The sequence below is a fragment of the Sander vitreus genome, chromosome 17 (assembly GCF_031162955.1).
Source record: "Sander vitreus isolate 19-12246 chromosome 17, sanVit1, whole genome shotgun sequence".
Lineage (NCBI taxonomy): Eukaryota > Metazoa > Chordata > Actinopteri > Perciformes > Percidae > Sander > Sander vitreus.
Window position 1 is genome coordinate 30579543 of NC_135871.1, and position 16409 is coordinate 30595951.

General features: G+C 43.5%; 1 protein-coding gene across 2 annotated transcripts in view; it reads left to right on the plus strand.

Moving 5' to 3' along the window:
* Window positions 1–16409, plus strand: part of LOC144532190 (spectrin beta chain, non-erythrocytic 1-like) — a 174054-nt gene that overhangs the window by 133519 nt on the left and 24126 nt on the right. For both annotated transcript variants that reach the window (XM_078272808.1, XM_078272807.1), the window contains 5 exons: window positions 689–967; window positions 2982–3112; window positions 5522–5726; window positions 7299–7673; window positions 9321–9407. In XM_078272808.1, coding sequence (XP_078128934.1) covers window positions 689–967; window positions 2982–3112; window positions 5522–5726; window positions 7299–7673; window positions 9321–9407 — 1077 coding nt within the window. The remainder of the gene's footprint in view (window positions 1–688; window positions 968–2981; window positions 3113–5521; window positions 5727–7298; window positions 7674–9320; window positions 9408–16409) is intronic.

The window sequence follows — 16409 nt, forward strand, 5'->3', positions numbered from 1 at the left end:
CACTTGTTTACATACTTACTTACCCACGTACTCAACGCACCCACTTCACTCTGTTTACGCACTCACTTTCACTCTACGCACTAACGCACCTACTTACTTGTTTACTCACTCTACGCACTTACCTACTTACTTGTTTACATACTCACTTACCCTACGCACTCAACGCACCCTACTTATTTGTTTACACTACTTTCACTTTCACCCACTTACCAACGCATCTACTTACTTGTTTACATACTTACTTACCTACGTACTAACGTACTACTTACTTGTTTACATACTTACTCACCCTACTTACTAACGTGACCCTACTTACTTGTTTACATACTTACTTTCACCTACTTACTAACGTACCCTACTTACTTGTTTACATACTTACTTTCACCTACGTACTAACGCACCCTACTACTCTGTTTACTTATTTACGTACTTACCTACTTACTTGTTTACGTACTTACTTACCTACTTACTAACGTACCTACTTACTTGTTTACATACTTACTTACCTACTTACTAACGTACCTACTTACTTGTTTACATACTTACTTACCTACTTACTAACGTACCTACTTACTTGTTTACTTACTTACGTACTTGTTTACCTACTTGTTGTCTTATGTACTTACCTACATGCTCACTTACTTAATTACTAACTTACGTACTCACTCACTTACTTTGACCCTCTCAGACTCTGCAAAAGGAGATCCAGGGCCATCAGCCGCGCTACGACGACATCTTCGAGCGCAGTCAGCACGTCCTGCGGGAGGACAGCCCGACGGCCGAGCTGATCCGCCAGCGGCTCGCCGGGCTCACGGCGCTGTGGGAACAGATCAGGAAGGAGACGGAGAAGCGTCACACACGCCTCAGCGAGGCCCACGAGGCCCAGCAGTACTACTTCGACGCCGCCGAGGCCGAGGCCTGGATGAGCGAACAGGAGCTCTACATGATGTTAGAGGAGAAGGCCAAGGTGAGGCAGACGTAACAAAGCTTTAGGGGGGGCTCAAACTTGTGTGTTATGGCGTTTTTCCACCACATGGTACCTGCTCGACTCAGCTCTACTCGCCTTTTTTGGTTTTCCATTATTTTAAAAAGTCCCTGCTACCTGCTAACAGCTACTTTATTTAGTCTCACCTCCGTCGAGGTTCCAAGCGAGCTGAGGCGATACCAACAGGTGACGTGAAAGCCTGCAGACTCCTGATTGGTCGGAGAGAATCGGCACTAATCACTGCGTCATCATTGCTATTGACAGACGGGGGTGTCCTGAACAAACCCGCCATTTTTTTTTGCTGCCTCCAGCTTCTTTAGAAACTAAATGTGTCTTCTGGCAAACAGCCACATGCCGAGAATCAACAACACACCTTCCACATTCTGTGTGTGTGTCGCGTTAGGTTGCGGCAGTTTCCTGTGACGACCAGCCACGCTCGCCTCGCACATGAGGCGGTACTGAATTATTTCAGTTATTAGTAACACTTTTGCAAAGCACTGTATCCGTGTCACATTCTCATTAGGGGCTGAGCCCCCATAAAGGTCTGATCCTAGAATGGCCCCTGGTTGAAAATCAGCAACTTTCCCTCTTTAGCGTTTAGCTTAGCACAGCGTCATGAACAACACTGGCTCGGCTGCTCCATCCTCCCCAGCTCCACCCTAAAATCGCCACGTCCGGTTTAAAAAAAAAAAAAACGAGATGATTGCCAGGGTACAAGCAGCCGAAATGGGTTTCCTCAGGAGGGTAGCTGGCGTCTCCCTTAGAGATAGGGTGAGAAGCTCAGTCATCCGTGAGGAGCTCGTAGTAGAGCCGCTGCTCCTTCGCGTCGAAAGGAGCCAGTTGAGGTGGTTCGGGCATCTGGTAAGGATGCCCCCTGGGCGCCTCCCTAGGGAGGTGTTCCAGGCACGTCCAGCTGGGAGGAGGCCTCGGGGAAGACCCAGGACTAGGTGGAGGGATTATATCTCTAACCTGGCCTGGGAACGCCTCGGGATCCCCCAGTCGGAGCTGGTTAATGTGGCTCGGGAAAGGGAAGTTTGGGGTCCCCTGCTGGAGCTGCTACCCCCCGTGACCCGATACCGGATAAGCGGATGAAGATGGATGGATTGCCAAACTCGAGGCTTCAAAACAGTCCACAAACCAATGGGTGACTTCACTTCTACTACGTCCGTTATTTCAACCGTCGATGGTAACGACCAGAGACGGTGAAAGAAATGGACACAGTGACGCCATCGACATGGACGGAGACCACTGAAGTCACTTTCCCGGTGCTGGCTGAGCGTTACTGAGCAGCCTCCAACTGAGCTTGAAGACGTAGATGTGACGTGAGCAACCTGTCTGAAAGTTGGAAGTCTTCTGGTAGAAATCTGTTCGTGGATAAATGTTACTTCATATGAATTCACTCACCACATACCAAAGTATTTCCAGTCCATCAAAACGTTGCTGAAATATTTTATTCCGATGCTTTCATGGACTCTCTATGGGCTTCTTCCTTGACTGTATGATGCTACAGTTACTCGCTGTCAAAGTGACGGCAAAATGAATGGGAGTCAATGGGATGCTAACGGGAGGTGATGGCTTGTTAGCATCAGATTCTCCCCATAGGAGGTACACTTTGTGGAGGCTCGCTTACCCCCTGGATAACAACGTGTCCTCTCCTCTGGCTCCGCCCTCTGGACTTTCTTTTCTTTGGGTTAAATGGCTCAGTTTGGTTGGTGTTGGTGTCAGACTGTCTGCTGCTTCTGCTGGTCAGTACACATTCAATACTCTGATAACTGAGAGAAGAGCTTGTCACTCTGAATACCTGAGATGGTTTCAGTTCCATTGGGTTATAATTTGATCTGAGAGGTTTTTAGTCTGGGTGTAACCATCGTAGTGAACATTTACTACAAACTATACTATTTGCTAAGATACCATTTTACTGCAGTAAATGTTGATGTTTAACCGGTGAAGCGAAAAATAACAAGTGTGTGTGTGTGTGTGTGTGTGTGTGTCTCAGGACGAGCAGAGTTCGGTGGCCATGCTGAAGAAGCATCAGATCCTGGAGCAGGCGGTGGAGGATTACGCTGACACCGTCCACCAGCTGTCCAGCACCAGCCGGGGCCTGGTGGCTGCCGAACACCCCGACAGGTGAGGGGGGAGAGGGTAGAGTTTAGATTCTCTGCCCGAGCCCAAACCGGACCTGGCCGATATTTTACGCCGCTATGAACGGGCTGGGCCTTATTAGCCTTATTCGGTGGGGAGAAAGCTCTGCCTCTCCAGCTCCTCCCGTAGCTCTGGGTGGATGTACTGGAATGACTTGAGTGGGAGGTCAACTGTGCTACATCGTGTCTCCCCCATCTGCAGCACTGTTCACGGCCAGTGGGTCAGCATGCAGACCGTGGTGAAGGACAGTATTAATTAGGTGATGGAGACCAGAAAGTCTCCTATATGGTTCCAGGTCTTTAACTATGTTGCTGCCCTGATCTGTTCCCCTCACTATTCAGCTGAGGGAGCAGCTAGGGTCGAGGTTATTTTTTTACATTTCTTCATTCATTCATTTGTGATCCGTTCTGACTAAACTAACAGCAGTTTACATGCTTCGTCCTTGTTGCATTACTGATATTTATTAAGATAATTCTGAACAGATTTCTGTAGTTCAAACAACTCTGAATTGTAGTATTGAACGTCAGTTATAACGGCCCACGTATTAAAACATTGTCGGGTTTAAATCGGACTCATAATTCCAGTTAATGTGTCGGGCCGGGCCGGGCTCGGACGCAACGTGCACAGGCTCGGGTAGGGTCGGGCTCGATTTTTTGGGCCCCGATCTAAGCTCTAGGAGAGGGAGCAGAGGGGGGTCAAACTCAGCTTCCCTGAGGGTCACACTCAAAAATAGGAATCACATTAAGAGCAAGATATATATAGTTTATTAAAATGCTTTTATTTGGTCGGCGAAGTCAAATATCTTTGACTGTTTTGTTGCGTAAGTTATCTGGTAAGTTAGGATCTGAATACTTCTTCCACCGCTGGTTGAGTGTATATGTGTATATATATATATATATATATATGAAGGATAACAAAAGTATAAGTTGAGGGGAAAGTAATGCAATGAGAAGGAACAAAGGAAGATTGTACTGTCAGTAGTTTCATTTATTTATGACATTAGGCCTTTTAGGGAAGTGCAACATACTGCTTTTTATTGTATTCTATTTATTCATGTGTGTATGTAGTATGTGTAAGATAAATAGTGCTGTAGGTGTCTGGTTCAGTGTTTGTGTTGTGGTTATGTGTCAATATGCCTGTAGTGTACAACAAATTGCCTCTCGGGGACATTAACGGTGCAGTAGGTGAGACTTCTAAAACTCCCTGTCTGTCATATCTGCTGAAACTGACCCTATGTTCCAGTAGAACTACAGGAAGCAGGTCATTAAAACAAGAATCTGGCTCCTCTGGCTCCACCTGCAGCCTGTAGTGTCCGCCGCTCCCTGTTCAGATGCACCAATCAGGGCCGGGGGGGTGTCTAACTGTTCAGATGCACCAGTCAGGGCCAGGGGGGGTGTCTAACTGCGTGTCAATCACTGCTCATGCACACGCATTCATTCTCCCTTGTGGGGGGAGGGGCTTAGGAGACCGTTTGGGCTTTAGCAGAAAGGGGGGAGGGACTGAGAAGTTGTTGATGTTAACATTTTTTGGCTAAGTCCTGGATCTTCACAATCCTACCTACGGCACCTTTAAGAGCACAGAGATTTTAAGACATGCATAATAAATCACAACACCACTTAATAACACAATAACAACATGGTAGACAGTGTGAAGAAAGACAGCCCGTGTCATTTAAATAGCAAATGCACCTGCGCCCATGGGCGTGCTGGTCTTACAGGGAGGTGTGTTCAGGTGCATTCTGGGCGTGCTGGTCTTACAGGGAGGTGTGTTCAGGTGCATTCTGGGCGTGCTGGTCTTACAGGGAGGTGTGTTCAGGTGCATTCTGGGCGTGCTGGTCTTACAGGGAGGTGTGTTCAGGTGCATTCTGGGCGTGCTGGTCTTACAGGGAGGTGTGTTCAGGTGCATTCTGGGCGTGCTGGTCTTACAGGGAGGTGTGTTCAGGTGCATTCTGGGCGTGCTGGTCTTACAGGGAGGTGTGTTCAGGTGCATTCTGGGCGTGCTGGTCTTACAGGGAGGGGTGTTCAGGTGCATTCTGGGCGTGCTGGTCTTACAGGGAGGTGTGTTCAGGTGCATTCTGGGCGTGCTGGTCTTACAGGGAGGTGTGTTCAGGTGCATTCTGGGCGTGCTGGTCTTACAGGGAGGTGTGTTCAGGTGCATTCTGGGAGTATTGCTATCGTGAGGCAGTGGGAAGTGATGGCACCATTGACCAACAAAAACCTGGTCTAAAGTCAATAACACAGCATTTCATTGTTATTTTAACAGAGCATTAGTAAAATCATCGTACGGAAACCATACTGTTGAGCTCTATTGAAGGGAGAAAGAGGGAAAAACAGAAATAAACTAAAACAGAAATAAACTAAAGCTAATCCCAGAGTTTCTGTCCTGGTTCTGCAGCGAGCGTATCGGTATGCGTCAGTCCCAGGTGGATAAGCTGTACGCCGGGCTGAAGGACTTGTCGGAGGAGCGTCGGGGGAAGTTGGACGAGCGTCTGCGTCTCTTCCAGCTGAACCGCGAGGTGGACGACCTGGAGCAGTGGATCGCTGAGAGGGAGGTGGTGGCCGGGTCCCACGAGCTGGGACAGGACTACGAGCACGTCACCGTGAGTACAACACAGGGCTGCACAATACATCGCGTTTAAAATCTGTAATTTTACTTTTAGTTAAGTATTTTTTCTTTAAGATATTAAATAAGTATAAATGTACAAGTTTATATCTTCAAGTAACTTTTACTTTGATTTTTACACCGGTAATTTGATTGTACTTACGTGAAAGCTCATAACAGTAATAGTACTTCTACTTTAGTGGAAAAACAATGACAAAAATGTTAAAAAAAAGTGACAAAAATGTTTAAAAAAAAAGTGACAAAAAAGTAAAAAAAAAAAAAGTGATAAATGTAAAAATAAAAGTGACAAAAATGTTAAAAAAAAGTGACAAAAATGTTTAAAAAAAAGTGACAAAAATGTTTTAAAAAAGTGACAAAAATTTTTAAAAAAAGAAAGTGTTAAAAAATGTAAAAAAAAATGACAAAAATGTTAAAAAAAAAGTGACAAATATGTTAAAAGAAAGTGACAAAAATGTTTAAAAAAAAGTGACAAAAATGTTTAAAAAAATGACAAAAATGTTTAAAAAAAAATGTTTAAAAAAAAGTGACAAAAATGTTTAAAAAAAAGTGACAAAAATGTTTAAAAAAAAAAGTTAAAAAAAGACAAAAATGTAAAAAAAAAGACAAATGTAAAAAAAAAGAAGACAAAAATGTTAAAAAAAAGTGACAAATGTTAAAAAAAGTGACAAATGTTAAAAAAGTGACAATTTTTTTTTTTAAATGTAAAAAAAAAGACAAAAATGTTAAAAAAAGACAAAAATGTAAAAAAAAAATGTTAAACAAGTGACAAAAATGTAAAAAAAAGTAAAAAAATGACAAATGTTAAAAATAGTGACAAATATGTTAAAAAAAAGTGACAAAAATGTTTAAAAAAAAAATAAAAAAAAAAAAGACAAATGTAAAAAAAAGTGACAAAAATGTTTTAAAAAATGTAAAAAAAAGACAAAAATGTAAAAAAAAAATGTTAAACAAGTGACAAAAATGTAAAAAAAATGTTAAACAAGTGACAAAAATGTTAAAAAAAAAAAGACAAAAGTAAAAAAAAGTGACAAAAATGTTAAAAATAAAGTGACAAATGTTAAAAAAAATTACAAAAATGTTAAAAGAAAGTGACAAAAATGTTTAAAAAAAAGTGACAAAAATGTTAAAAAAAAATTACAAAAATTTTTAAAAAAAGTGACAAAAATGTTTAAAAAAATGACAAAAATGTTTAAAAAAAAAGTGACAAATGTTTAAAAAAAAATTACAAATATGTTAAAAAGTGACAAAAATGTTTAAAAAAAAGTGACAAAAATGTTTAAAAAAATGTAAAAAAAAAAAAAGTTTTTAAAAAAGTGACGCAAATGTCAAAAACGTGACAAATGTAAAAAAAAAAAGCTTTCAATATTTCAAAAGGCTCAAAAAGACGAGAAATGTTGAAAAAAGTGACAAAAACATCTGTGGGAAAGCCACAAAAGTGTCGAAAAAGACGTCCAAAACGTCCTTTAAAATGTTGACTCGGAAAAAGAAAAAGTTGCAGGTCGACGGGAAGACAGCCTGAGGGTTAATCTCTACTACCATGTTTCTGCAGATGCTGCAGGAGCGTTTCCGAGAGTTCGCCCGCGACACGGGGACCATCGGCCAGGAGCGCGTGGACACGGTGAACCGACAGGCGGACGAGCTGATCAACGGCGGCCACGCCGATGCCGCCACCGTCGCCGAGTGGAAGGACGGCCTGAACGAGGCGTGGGCAGACCTGCTGGAGCTCATCGACACGCGCACGCAGATCCTCGCCGCCTCCTACGAGCTGCACAAGTTCTACCACGACGCCAAGGAGATCCTCAACCGCATCCTGGACAAACACAAGAAGCTGCCGGAGGAGCTCGGCCGCGACCAGAACACGGTGGAGACGCTGCAGAGGATGCACACGACCTTCCAACACGACATCCAGGCGCTGGGAACACAGGTACTAACACTGGGCGCTGGGAACACGGGTACTAAAATGTTCAATGCCTTATCGCGCTGATGTGACCAAGCCCGGGTATCCATCCTCTGCTGGGAACACAGGTACAGGGGAAGTACAAGAAGTTACAATTAAAACTCATTCCCCCAGTTTTTAGGAATTTCTCGAATAAAACATAACATGAAAAAGTAACAGCTTTTGAATGTTGGATAATGTGAAAATTGTACCTGAATGTCAGACTGTTCGGGTCTCAGCGTGGGGCTTTCAGCTTTGCGACGCTGGAGCTTTTCACATGAGTCGCCTTCGCTTCTGACTAGGGTTGGGCGGTATCCAAATTTTGATACCGTCAAACCTCCTCCCTATTTTACCGCGTTATACGGTATTACCATGACTAATTAAAAATGATGACGTAAGGCTCAGACGGCGCCACCAAACTGTTGGCTTGTGCACCGTTCAGAAACTGAATACCAAACACTAATACTGAAACAATAATAACATAACAACAGCTTACAAAAAACTACTTTCTCCTCCACACTGTCACGTGATGACAACCACACATAATTACATAAATTATATTTTGTGGAGTGCAAGCGGGGCAGACGTGTGCTGGGGGGGCAGACGTGTGCTGGGGGGGCAGCAGCGCGTGGACAGACTGTTGCCAGTTGGCGAGGAAAATCCTGTCTGCCTCCCCAGCCAGCGCCCACAAGTGTCTTTGCTAGTTTAAGACCGACGCAGTTGTCAATTTCCCGTCCAGCGCCCACGTCGTTTAAATAGCAAATGCACCTGCGCCCATCTGTGGCCCATGCTGGTCTTACAGGGAGGTGTGTTCAGGTGCCTTCTGGGCGTGCTGGTCTTACAGGGAGGTGTGTTCAGGTGCATTCTGGGCGTGCTGGTCTTACAGGGAGGTGTGTTCAGGTGCATTCTGGGCGTGCTGGTCTTACAGGGAGGTGTGTTCAGGTGCATTCTGGGCGTGCTGGTCTTACAGGGAGGTGTGTTCAGGTGCCTTCTGGGCGTGCTGGTCTTACAGGGAGGTGTGTTCAGGTGCATTCTGGGCGTGCTGGTCTTATAGGGAGGTGTGTTCAGGTGCATTCTGGGCGTATTGCTATCTTGAGGCAGTGGGAAGTGATGGCACCATTGATCAACAAAAACCTGGTCTAAAGTCAATAACGCAGCATTTCATTGTTATTTTAACAGAGCATTAGTAAAATGCTCCTAGGCTCGTGCACAGCACGTGCACACTATGCTTGTTACACACACAGGGACGCACAGCAGCACACACACATGCAGAAGATTACTAATACAAATATTACGGTGCAAATCCTCCATCATAACAGCAATGCTCCAAGGTCCAAACGCGCCTGGCTTTTAAAGAGAATGGGAGATGATCGCTGATTGGTTGATTGCATGTTACGCCCAAAACACACCTCTGATTAATGAAGACACTAAGTACAACCCTTTTGAACCATGCGCCCGGCGCACGGACCCTTTTTCCGCCGTCAAACTAGCAAAAGTGGATTTGGACACGCCCTAAACGCACCTGCACCAGGCGCTTCACGCCGTGACCTCAGATCGTTAAAATAGGGCCCTGAATGTGTTTGTAACCAACCTGAACGTCTTCCTCCTCCTCCTCTTCTTCCTCTTTGCTCTCAGGTGCGGCAGCTTCAGGAAGACGCGGTCCGTCTGCAGTCGGCCTACGCCGGTGATAAAGCTGACGACATTCAGAAGAGAGAAGGAGAGGTGAGCTTTAAGTCTCAGGCGACCGTGAAACAGAAACCATGTCACAGCTCTGCTCAGTTTACTTCAGCATTCAGTCAGTAAATCTGAGTCTCAGTAAAAACATCCCTGATTTATCCATCTATAATTGTCAGTATTTGTCTTCCATGTAAACATAGAACAACCTCTTTCTCTTACTGGTTGAACTGAACGTGAACTGGACTGATGTTGATTTAATGAAGTCACTGTGAACGGCTGCATGCTGCTCTGCTGCTGCACTAACTCCGCACCAGTCCTCCGCCCTGACAAATAAACTAAATCCATTATAGGTGGTCAGATTCCCAGAGAGAAGACTCTCAAATACAGGCTTTTTCCTAACTCAGAATTAGGGTTGGGTATCATTTGGGTTTTTTCTGATACCAGTGCTAAATCGGTACTTTTAACTCTTGTGTTGTCCTTGGGTCAAATCTGACCTGTTTTAAAAGTTTTTTATATGAGAAATATGGGTTTCTTTCATCCAAATTGCCCAAAAGTAACATGGATGCATGGATGTACGTTGTATGGAAGCCATAAAACACTCTTCGCAGGTAAAATGAATGATTAATTCCATTGAATGTTGGGTGTTTTAAATGGTTTCACTAAACTTTGACATAAACTGTGATTCACTGAACATCCTCTGATGTTAACTATTAGTCAAAATAATTGATAATTTGTGTGAAAATGAAGGTATAAAGTAATCTAAATTAGGTTCATTGACCCTGAATTTTAAAAGCGCCAACAAAAGTTCATTTTCAGTTTTGACCCAGAAAGACAACAAGTTCAAGGTCTACGGGAAGACAACACAAGGGTTAAAACGGTGCTGGTGCCTGAACCGAAATATATATAATATATTTATAATGTATATAATATAAAATATAAAAAAAGGAGCACAAAACGACAGTCGGCGACATTAAAGAACGGCTTGTTTATTGCTAAGGCCATATGGTCAAAATGAGATGATTAATAATGTAATAACAATATCTTATAACAATAACTTATTTCACTAGTAAATTGCTGGTAAATGACAAAAACAAGCACCAGATGGGAAAAACGTATTTTACAATATCTTTGAATGCACCACAAGGCTGGCGAGTTTCAAGTGAACGCACGGTTTGTTGTTTTTCCGACAACAGCAGCTGCCTGCAGACTGTTACGTCCCGCTGTTGGATCCTCTAGAGGGAAATACAGTCACACTTTACACCGCTTTACGTAAGCTGTCAGCATTTTAACCGTTGGGTTTAATCCAGCTACTAGCTAACGTTAACGTAGCGTCCCGTCCCAGTCAGGCACCGAAATGAGGCAACGAAATTTTCGTTCTTATTAGGTCTCGTTACTACCGTTTACGTCGGAACCGGTGCCCTATTGGCAACGCGTTTCGGTACCCCAACCCTTCTCAGTATAGGCCTTTAAGTAAGGGGGGGCTACGCACGACAGTAAGCATGATCGGTTAGCGTACAGTAAAGGCAATAAATGTGACAACCTTGAAAGGATTAAAATGCCAAACATGCTCTGGTTTCAGCTTCTAAAAAAGTGAGGCTTTGCTGCGTTTTCCTATTCATAAAATATGAAATATATCATTGTAAACTAGAATCTCTTTGGGTTTTGGACATTTGAAAGCATCTTGGGAACTTGTGACGGACATTTTTCATCATTTTCTAATTAAGGAATCGATGGATCGTAGAAAATAAAAGGCAGATTCATCATTAGTTGTTGGCTGCAGCCTTAAATCACACATGTGTGACTCACATCTTTTTGGTCTGGATTAAAAAATGAACAAATGCGCCAGTGCGCATGCCCGGTCCGCTTGCAGTAAAGACAATGAGTCTGTGTTACCTTATTTGATAGAAATCTATATGCATTTAATGAACAAAGCTGGCTATTATGCTTGAGTAAGTGAAACCCCAAATCAACGAAACTGCTTAAAAATAACAATATTAATATGTAAATATCAGCGTTAAAATCCCCGGGAGAGTCGGACACAGCCAGACTCTGGACGGGAAAAGTGAGATCAGCGCTCATTATTAAAGTTTATATTCTGCTTGTTCAACAGCTGTTCTTTAAAATGCTCTTAAACACAGTTGAAGAGGATTTTAGTTGATGTTTTTTCCCCTCAATTCTTATCATTTTTGCACTGATTTTCCTTTGGTACTGGCTAAAACAGCAGCACCAAAAGTTCCCCTACGTGGGAAAAATCCCTGGAGTAAGACAAATGATAGGCCGAATCACCATGGTGATTTCAGGGCTGTTTCATGTTAAACTAAAAGGATGTTACTCTTTAACTAAAAGGGGACAGTTGGGTTTAGGTAAAGAATGACGGGACGGTTGGGTTTAGGTAAAGAATAATGGGACGGTTGGGTTTAGGAAAAGAACAACGGGACAGTTGGGTTTAGGTAAAGAAGAACGGGACAGTTGGGTTTAGGTAAAGAATAATGGGACGGTTGGGTTTAGGTAAAGAACAACGGGACGGTTGGGTTTAGGAAAAGAAGAACGGGACGGTTGGGTTTAGGTAAAGAACAACGGGACGGTTGGGTTTAGGTAAAGAAGAACGGGACGGTTGGGTTTAGGTAAAGAACAACGGGACGGTTGGGTTTAGGAAAAGAAGAACGGGACGGTTGGGTTTAGGAAAAGAAGAACGGGACAGTTGGGTTTAGGAAAAAGAAGAACGGGACGGTTGGGTTTAGGGAAAAGAAGAACGGGACGGTTGGGTTTAGGAAAAGAAGAACGGGGACGGTTGGGTTTAGGTAAAGAAGAACGGAACGGTTGGGTTTAGGGACGGTTGGGTTTAGGTAAAGAAGAACGGGACGGTTGGGTTTAGGTAAAGAATAATGGGACGGTTGGGTTTAGGAAAAGAAGAACGGGACAGTTGGGTTTAGGTAAAGAACAACGGGACGGTTGGGTTTAGGAAAAGAAGAACGGGACAGTTGGGTTTAGGTAAAGAACAATGGGACAGTTGGGTTTAGGTAAAGAACAACGGGACAGTTGGGTTTAGGAAAAGAAGAACGGAACGGTTGGGTTTAGGGACGGTTGGGTTTAGGTAAAGAACAACGGGATGGTTTGGTTTAGGTAAAGAACAACGGGATGGTTGGGTTTAGGTAAAGAACAACGGGATGGTTTGGTTTAGGTAAAGAACAACGGGACGGTTGGGTTTAGGTAAAGAACAACGGGACGGTTGGGTTTAGGTAAAGAACAACGGGACGGTTGGGTTTAGGTAAAGAAGAACAGAACGGTTGGGTTTAGGAAAAGAACAACGGGACGGTTGGGTTTAGGAAAAGAAGAACGGGACGGTTGGGTTTAGGTAAAGAAGAACGGGACAGTTGGGTTTAGGTAAAGAAGAACGGGACGGTTGGGTTTAGGTAAAGAAGAACGGGACGGTTGGGTTTAGGAAAAGAACAACGGGACGGTTGGGTTTAGGAAAAGAACAATGGGACGGTTGGGTTTAGGTAAAGAACAACGGGACGGTTGGGTTTAGGTAAAGAACAACGGGACGGTTGGGTTTAGGTAAAGAAGAACGGGACAGTAGGGTTTTTGCGTCGTATCTGACGCTGACAGCCACTGCCCAAACGTCCGTATTTTACGAGTTCGGAGTGAGAACGGGTTGGGGTTACATTGCAGCCCGGTCTGTGGCTGCTGGTTACAGCGTTCAAGCTTAATACCAGAGCAGTTTCAAAGATTGTTGTTCCTATCAGTCACTTACACACAGAAACTTAGGAACATAGGGTCCAGGTTGAAACAAAACTAAATGACACTTTTAATCAGATCTTGAATCATAAATGTAATGTAAAGGGGAAATCAGTGGCGATACCCAGCCCTTCTTCAGAGTGTTGATGATGATACCACACTGAGTGTTTTTTTTTGTGTTTTTGTGACCATTCCCTGTATGTCCGTTTCCCTGCATATCCTCCCTGTCCCGCCCAGAAGAGAAAGGGAGAGGTGAGACTCCGTTTACCCACAAACATTGGCTTTGCATCAGTCTTCATTTTGGCTGCAGTTTTTTTTTGTTATATATATATATATATTATTTTTTTTTTTTGACTAAAATGTTGATGAAGTTTAGTGACATTTTAGTTTGTTTTCATGCAGTTTAGCTCTGGCCGAGTCTTGAGTCGCAGACCAGAGGCCTGTACTACGAATCAAGATCAACATGCCCTGGATTTATTACCTGGCTTTATTACAACTGCGGTCCCACATAAGCTGTGTCACGACGGTGGTTATCAACCGTTAAATCAACCCAGGGTTTCCCAATCCAGCGCGTTCACATATGAGAGTCAGTGTTGGCCCAGCACGACCAATCGCAAACGTCTACCAGAGCCGCTTATTTTATATAAGAAGAGCAAACTATAACTCTACATAAATATGAAGAACACAGACACGGTTTTACAGGCAAAACGCAGGAAGGAAAGCTGGCAAAAAAAATAGCCTACGCTGTAAATGCGTAAATCACAACTCTTGTCATTATCACTTCCCCATCAGTCAGGACCAAGATCTGACCATAATTGCACTTGTCCTTTCCCTAAACTGTCGTTGCTTTAGCCTATTTTATATCTTTTATATCTTCTTTTATATTTATCAGTTGCAACCCTGGCAGTGGGAAGCCATCGTGAGAGCAAATAGAAATATAAAAACATAATTCAAACCGATGTGTGGCATTAGCAACACTGCTCAAGAAACCAACAAATAGCCTATACGTAATTCCCTCCACTGAAAATCTATATCTTTCATAAAAATACCCATCGGGGAATGTTAACGGGGTTGTCGGTCTCTAAATGTTTTAACTTTTCTGACCCCACCCCTCTCTCTTCGCGTACCGAGCTCCACCGGAGTATTGGTTAGTCAGTAGGCGGTGCTTTAAAGCCCCAAACACACCAACCAGACGGCCGACCGTCGGCAGAAAAGGCAGTTGGACTGATCCGTGTCCCTAAATTGGTCCAAAAAATGCCTCGGAACACACCGAAGAGACGAGACGTAATACGTCTCCGTAACAGCAGGCGGCGCTAATCTGGATTGTCGCCCAAAAATGAAAACCGGCAGTTGATTGGACGAACGTGTCACGTGGGTCTGGTTTCTCCGGAAATTCAACAGCCAGACCGTCATGGCGTCTCGTTCAGAATACGGTCTCATATTGGACTAAGATAGTTCACCGTAACGTGTTCCTGAAAACATTTGAAGAGAGAAATAGGCCGTGCAGCTGCTGAATCTGTCTTCATTTCACATCAACAAAGGTCAGTTTTTCGTCAGATTTTGAGAGTCTCTAGTCACGCTCATCCTGCTCTCCGTTTCCTGGTTCTCTCTCCACCAATCAGATGGGTCATTTGAGTCAGATTGCCGGCACTGCCTGCCTTCCAATTATACATGTCAAATCGGCCAAAATGAAGGCCGACGGCCCCTCCAACGGACAACAGCACGCAACACACTGACCAGACTCGAGTCACCAACCTCACAAGACTGTCTGACGGCCGATTATCGGCCCGGTGTGTCAGGGCCTTGACACCGGTTGATCTCTAATCTCCAACATAACCTGCTCCCGAGCAGGTTAGGTGTGTAGCAAGTAACAAGTGATCCACAATCGTGATACACAAAACCCTGGGTTGAACCTTAAGTTCCCTCGTTAGCGCCAAATCTTGCTTCGTAGTTCAGGCCTCTGGGGATTTTGCAACCACTTGTTGGGTTTGTTTTGTGTCTTTCTTCGGTCGCTGTGTGGGTGGAAGTCAACACAAACTCTTTTTTTCTGATTGACAACTTACCTGAAGCAGTAAACTCCACCCGCCTGTGCATCTGAGGAGGTTGAAACAAACGCTGCTAGTAGTTTGCCAGCGGTGGAATATAACTAAGTACATTTACTCCAGTACTTGTACTTAAGTCCAAGTCCTTTTCTTTTCATGCCACTTTCTACTTCTACTCCGCTACATTTCAGAGAGAAATATTGTACTTTTTACTCCACTACATTCATCTGTTCCAGCTTTAGTTACTAGTTACTTTAGTTACTCCACTACATTCATCTGTTCCAGCTTTAGTTACTAGTTACTTTAGTTACTCCGCTCCATTCATCTGTTCCAGCTTTAGTTACTAGTTACTTTAGTTACTCCTCTACATTCATCTGTTCCAGCTTTAGTTACTAGTTACTTTAGTTACTCCGCTCCATTCATCTGTTCCAGCTTTAGTTACTTTAGTTACTAGTTACTTTAGTTACTCCTCTACATTCATCTGTTCCAGCTTTAGTTACTAGTTACTTTAGTTACTAGTTACTTTAGTTACTCCGCTCCATTCATCTGTTCCAGCTTTAGTTACTAGTTACTTTAGTTACTAGTTACTTTAGTTACTCCTCTACATTCATCTGTTCCAGCTTTAGTTACTAGTTACTTTAGTTACTCCACTACATTCATCTGTTCCAGCTTTAGTTACTAGTTACTTTAGTTACTCCGCTCCATTCATCTGTTCCAGCTTTAGTTACTTTAGTTACTAGTTACTTTAGTTACTCCGCTACATCCATCTGTTACAGCTTTAGTTACTTTACACATTAAGATTAATGCACACTAAGTTAAGTACTGCATTAAGTACTTTTACTTTTAATGCTTTAAGTACATTTTCCTGATGATACTTACAGACTTTTACTTAGGTAACAGAGTATTTTGACAGTGTGGTATTAGTACTTTTACTGAAGTAAAGGAGCTGAATACTTCTTCCACCGCTGCAGTTTGCAAACATAGTTTGGGTCCCGGTCAGTTAGAAGACGTAGGCCTCTAGAGCAAGCGTTCCTCAAATCAAATCCAGATGCATTTTTAATATTTAACGGCTGCACACAGTCGTGCAATCAAATGTTTCTGTTGGCTTATGCTAACATGTAGTTAGCAACATATTGGTTTCGCGGTCAGCCCTATGTTCCCACAGCCCAGTGTTCCCACAGCCCAATGTTCCCACAGCCCAATGTTCCCACAGCCCAGTGTTCCCACAGCCCAATGTTCCCAGAGCCCAGTGTTCCCAGAGCCCAAT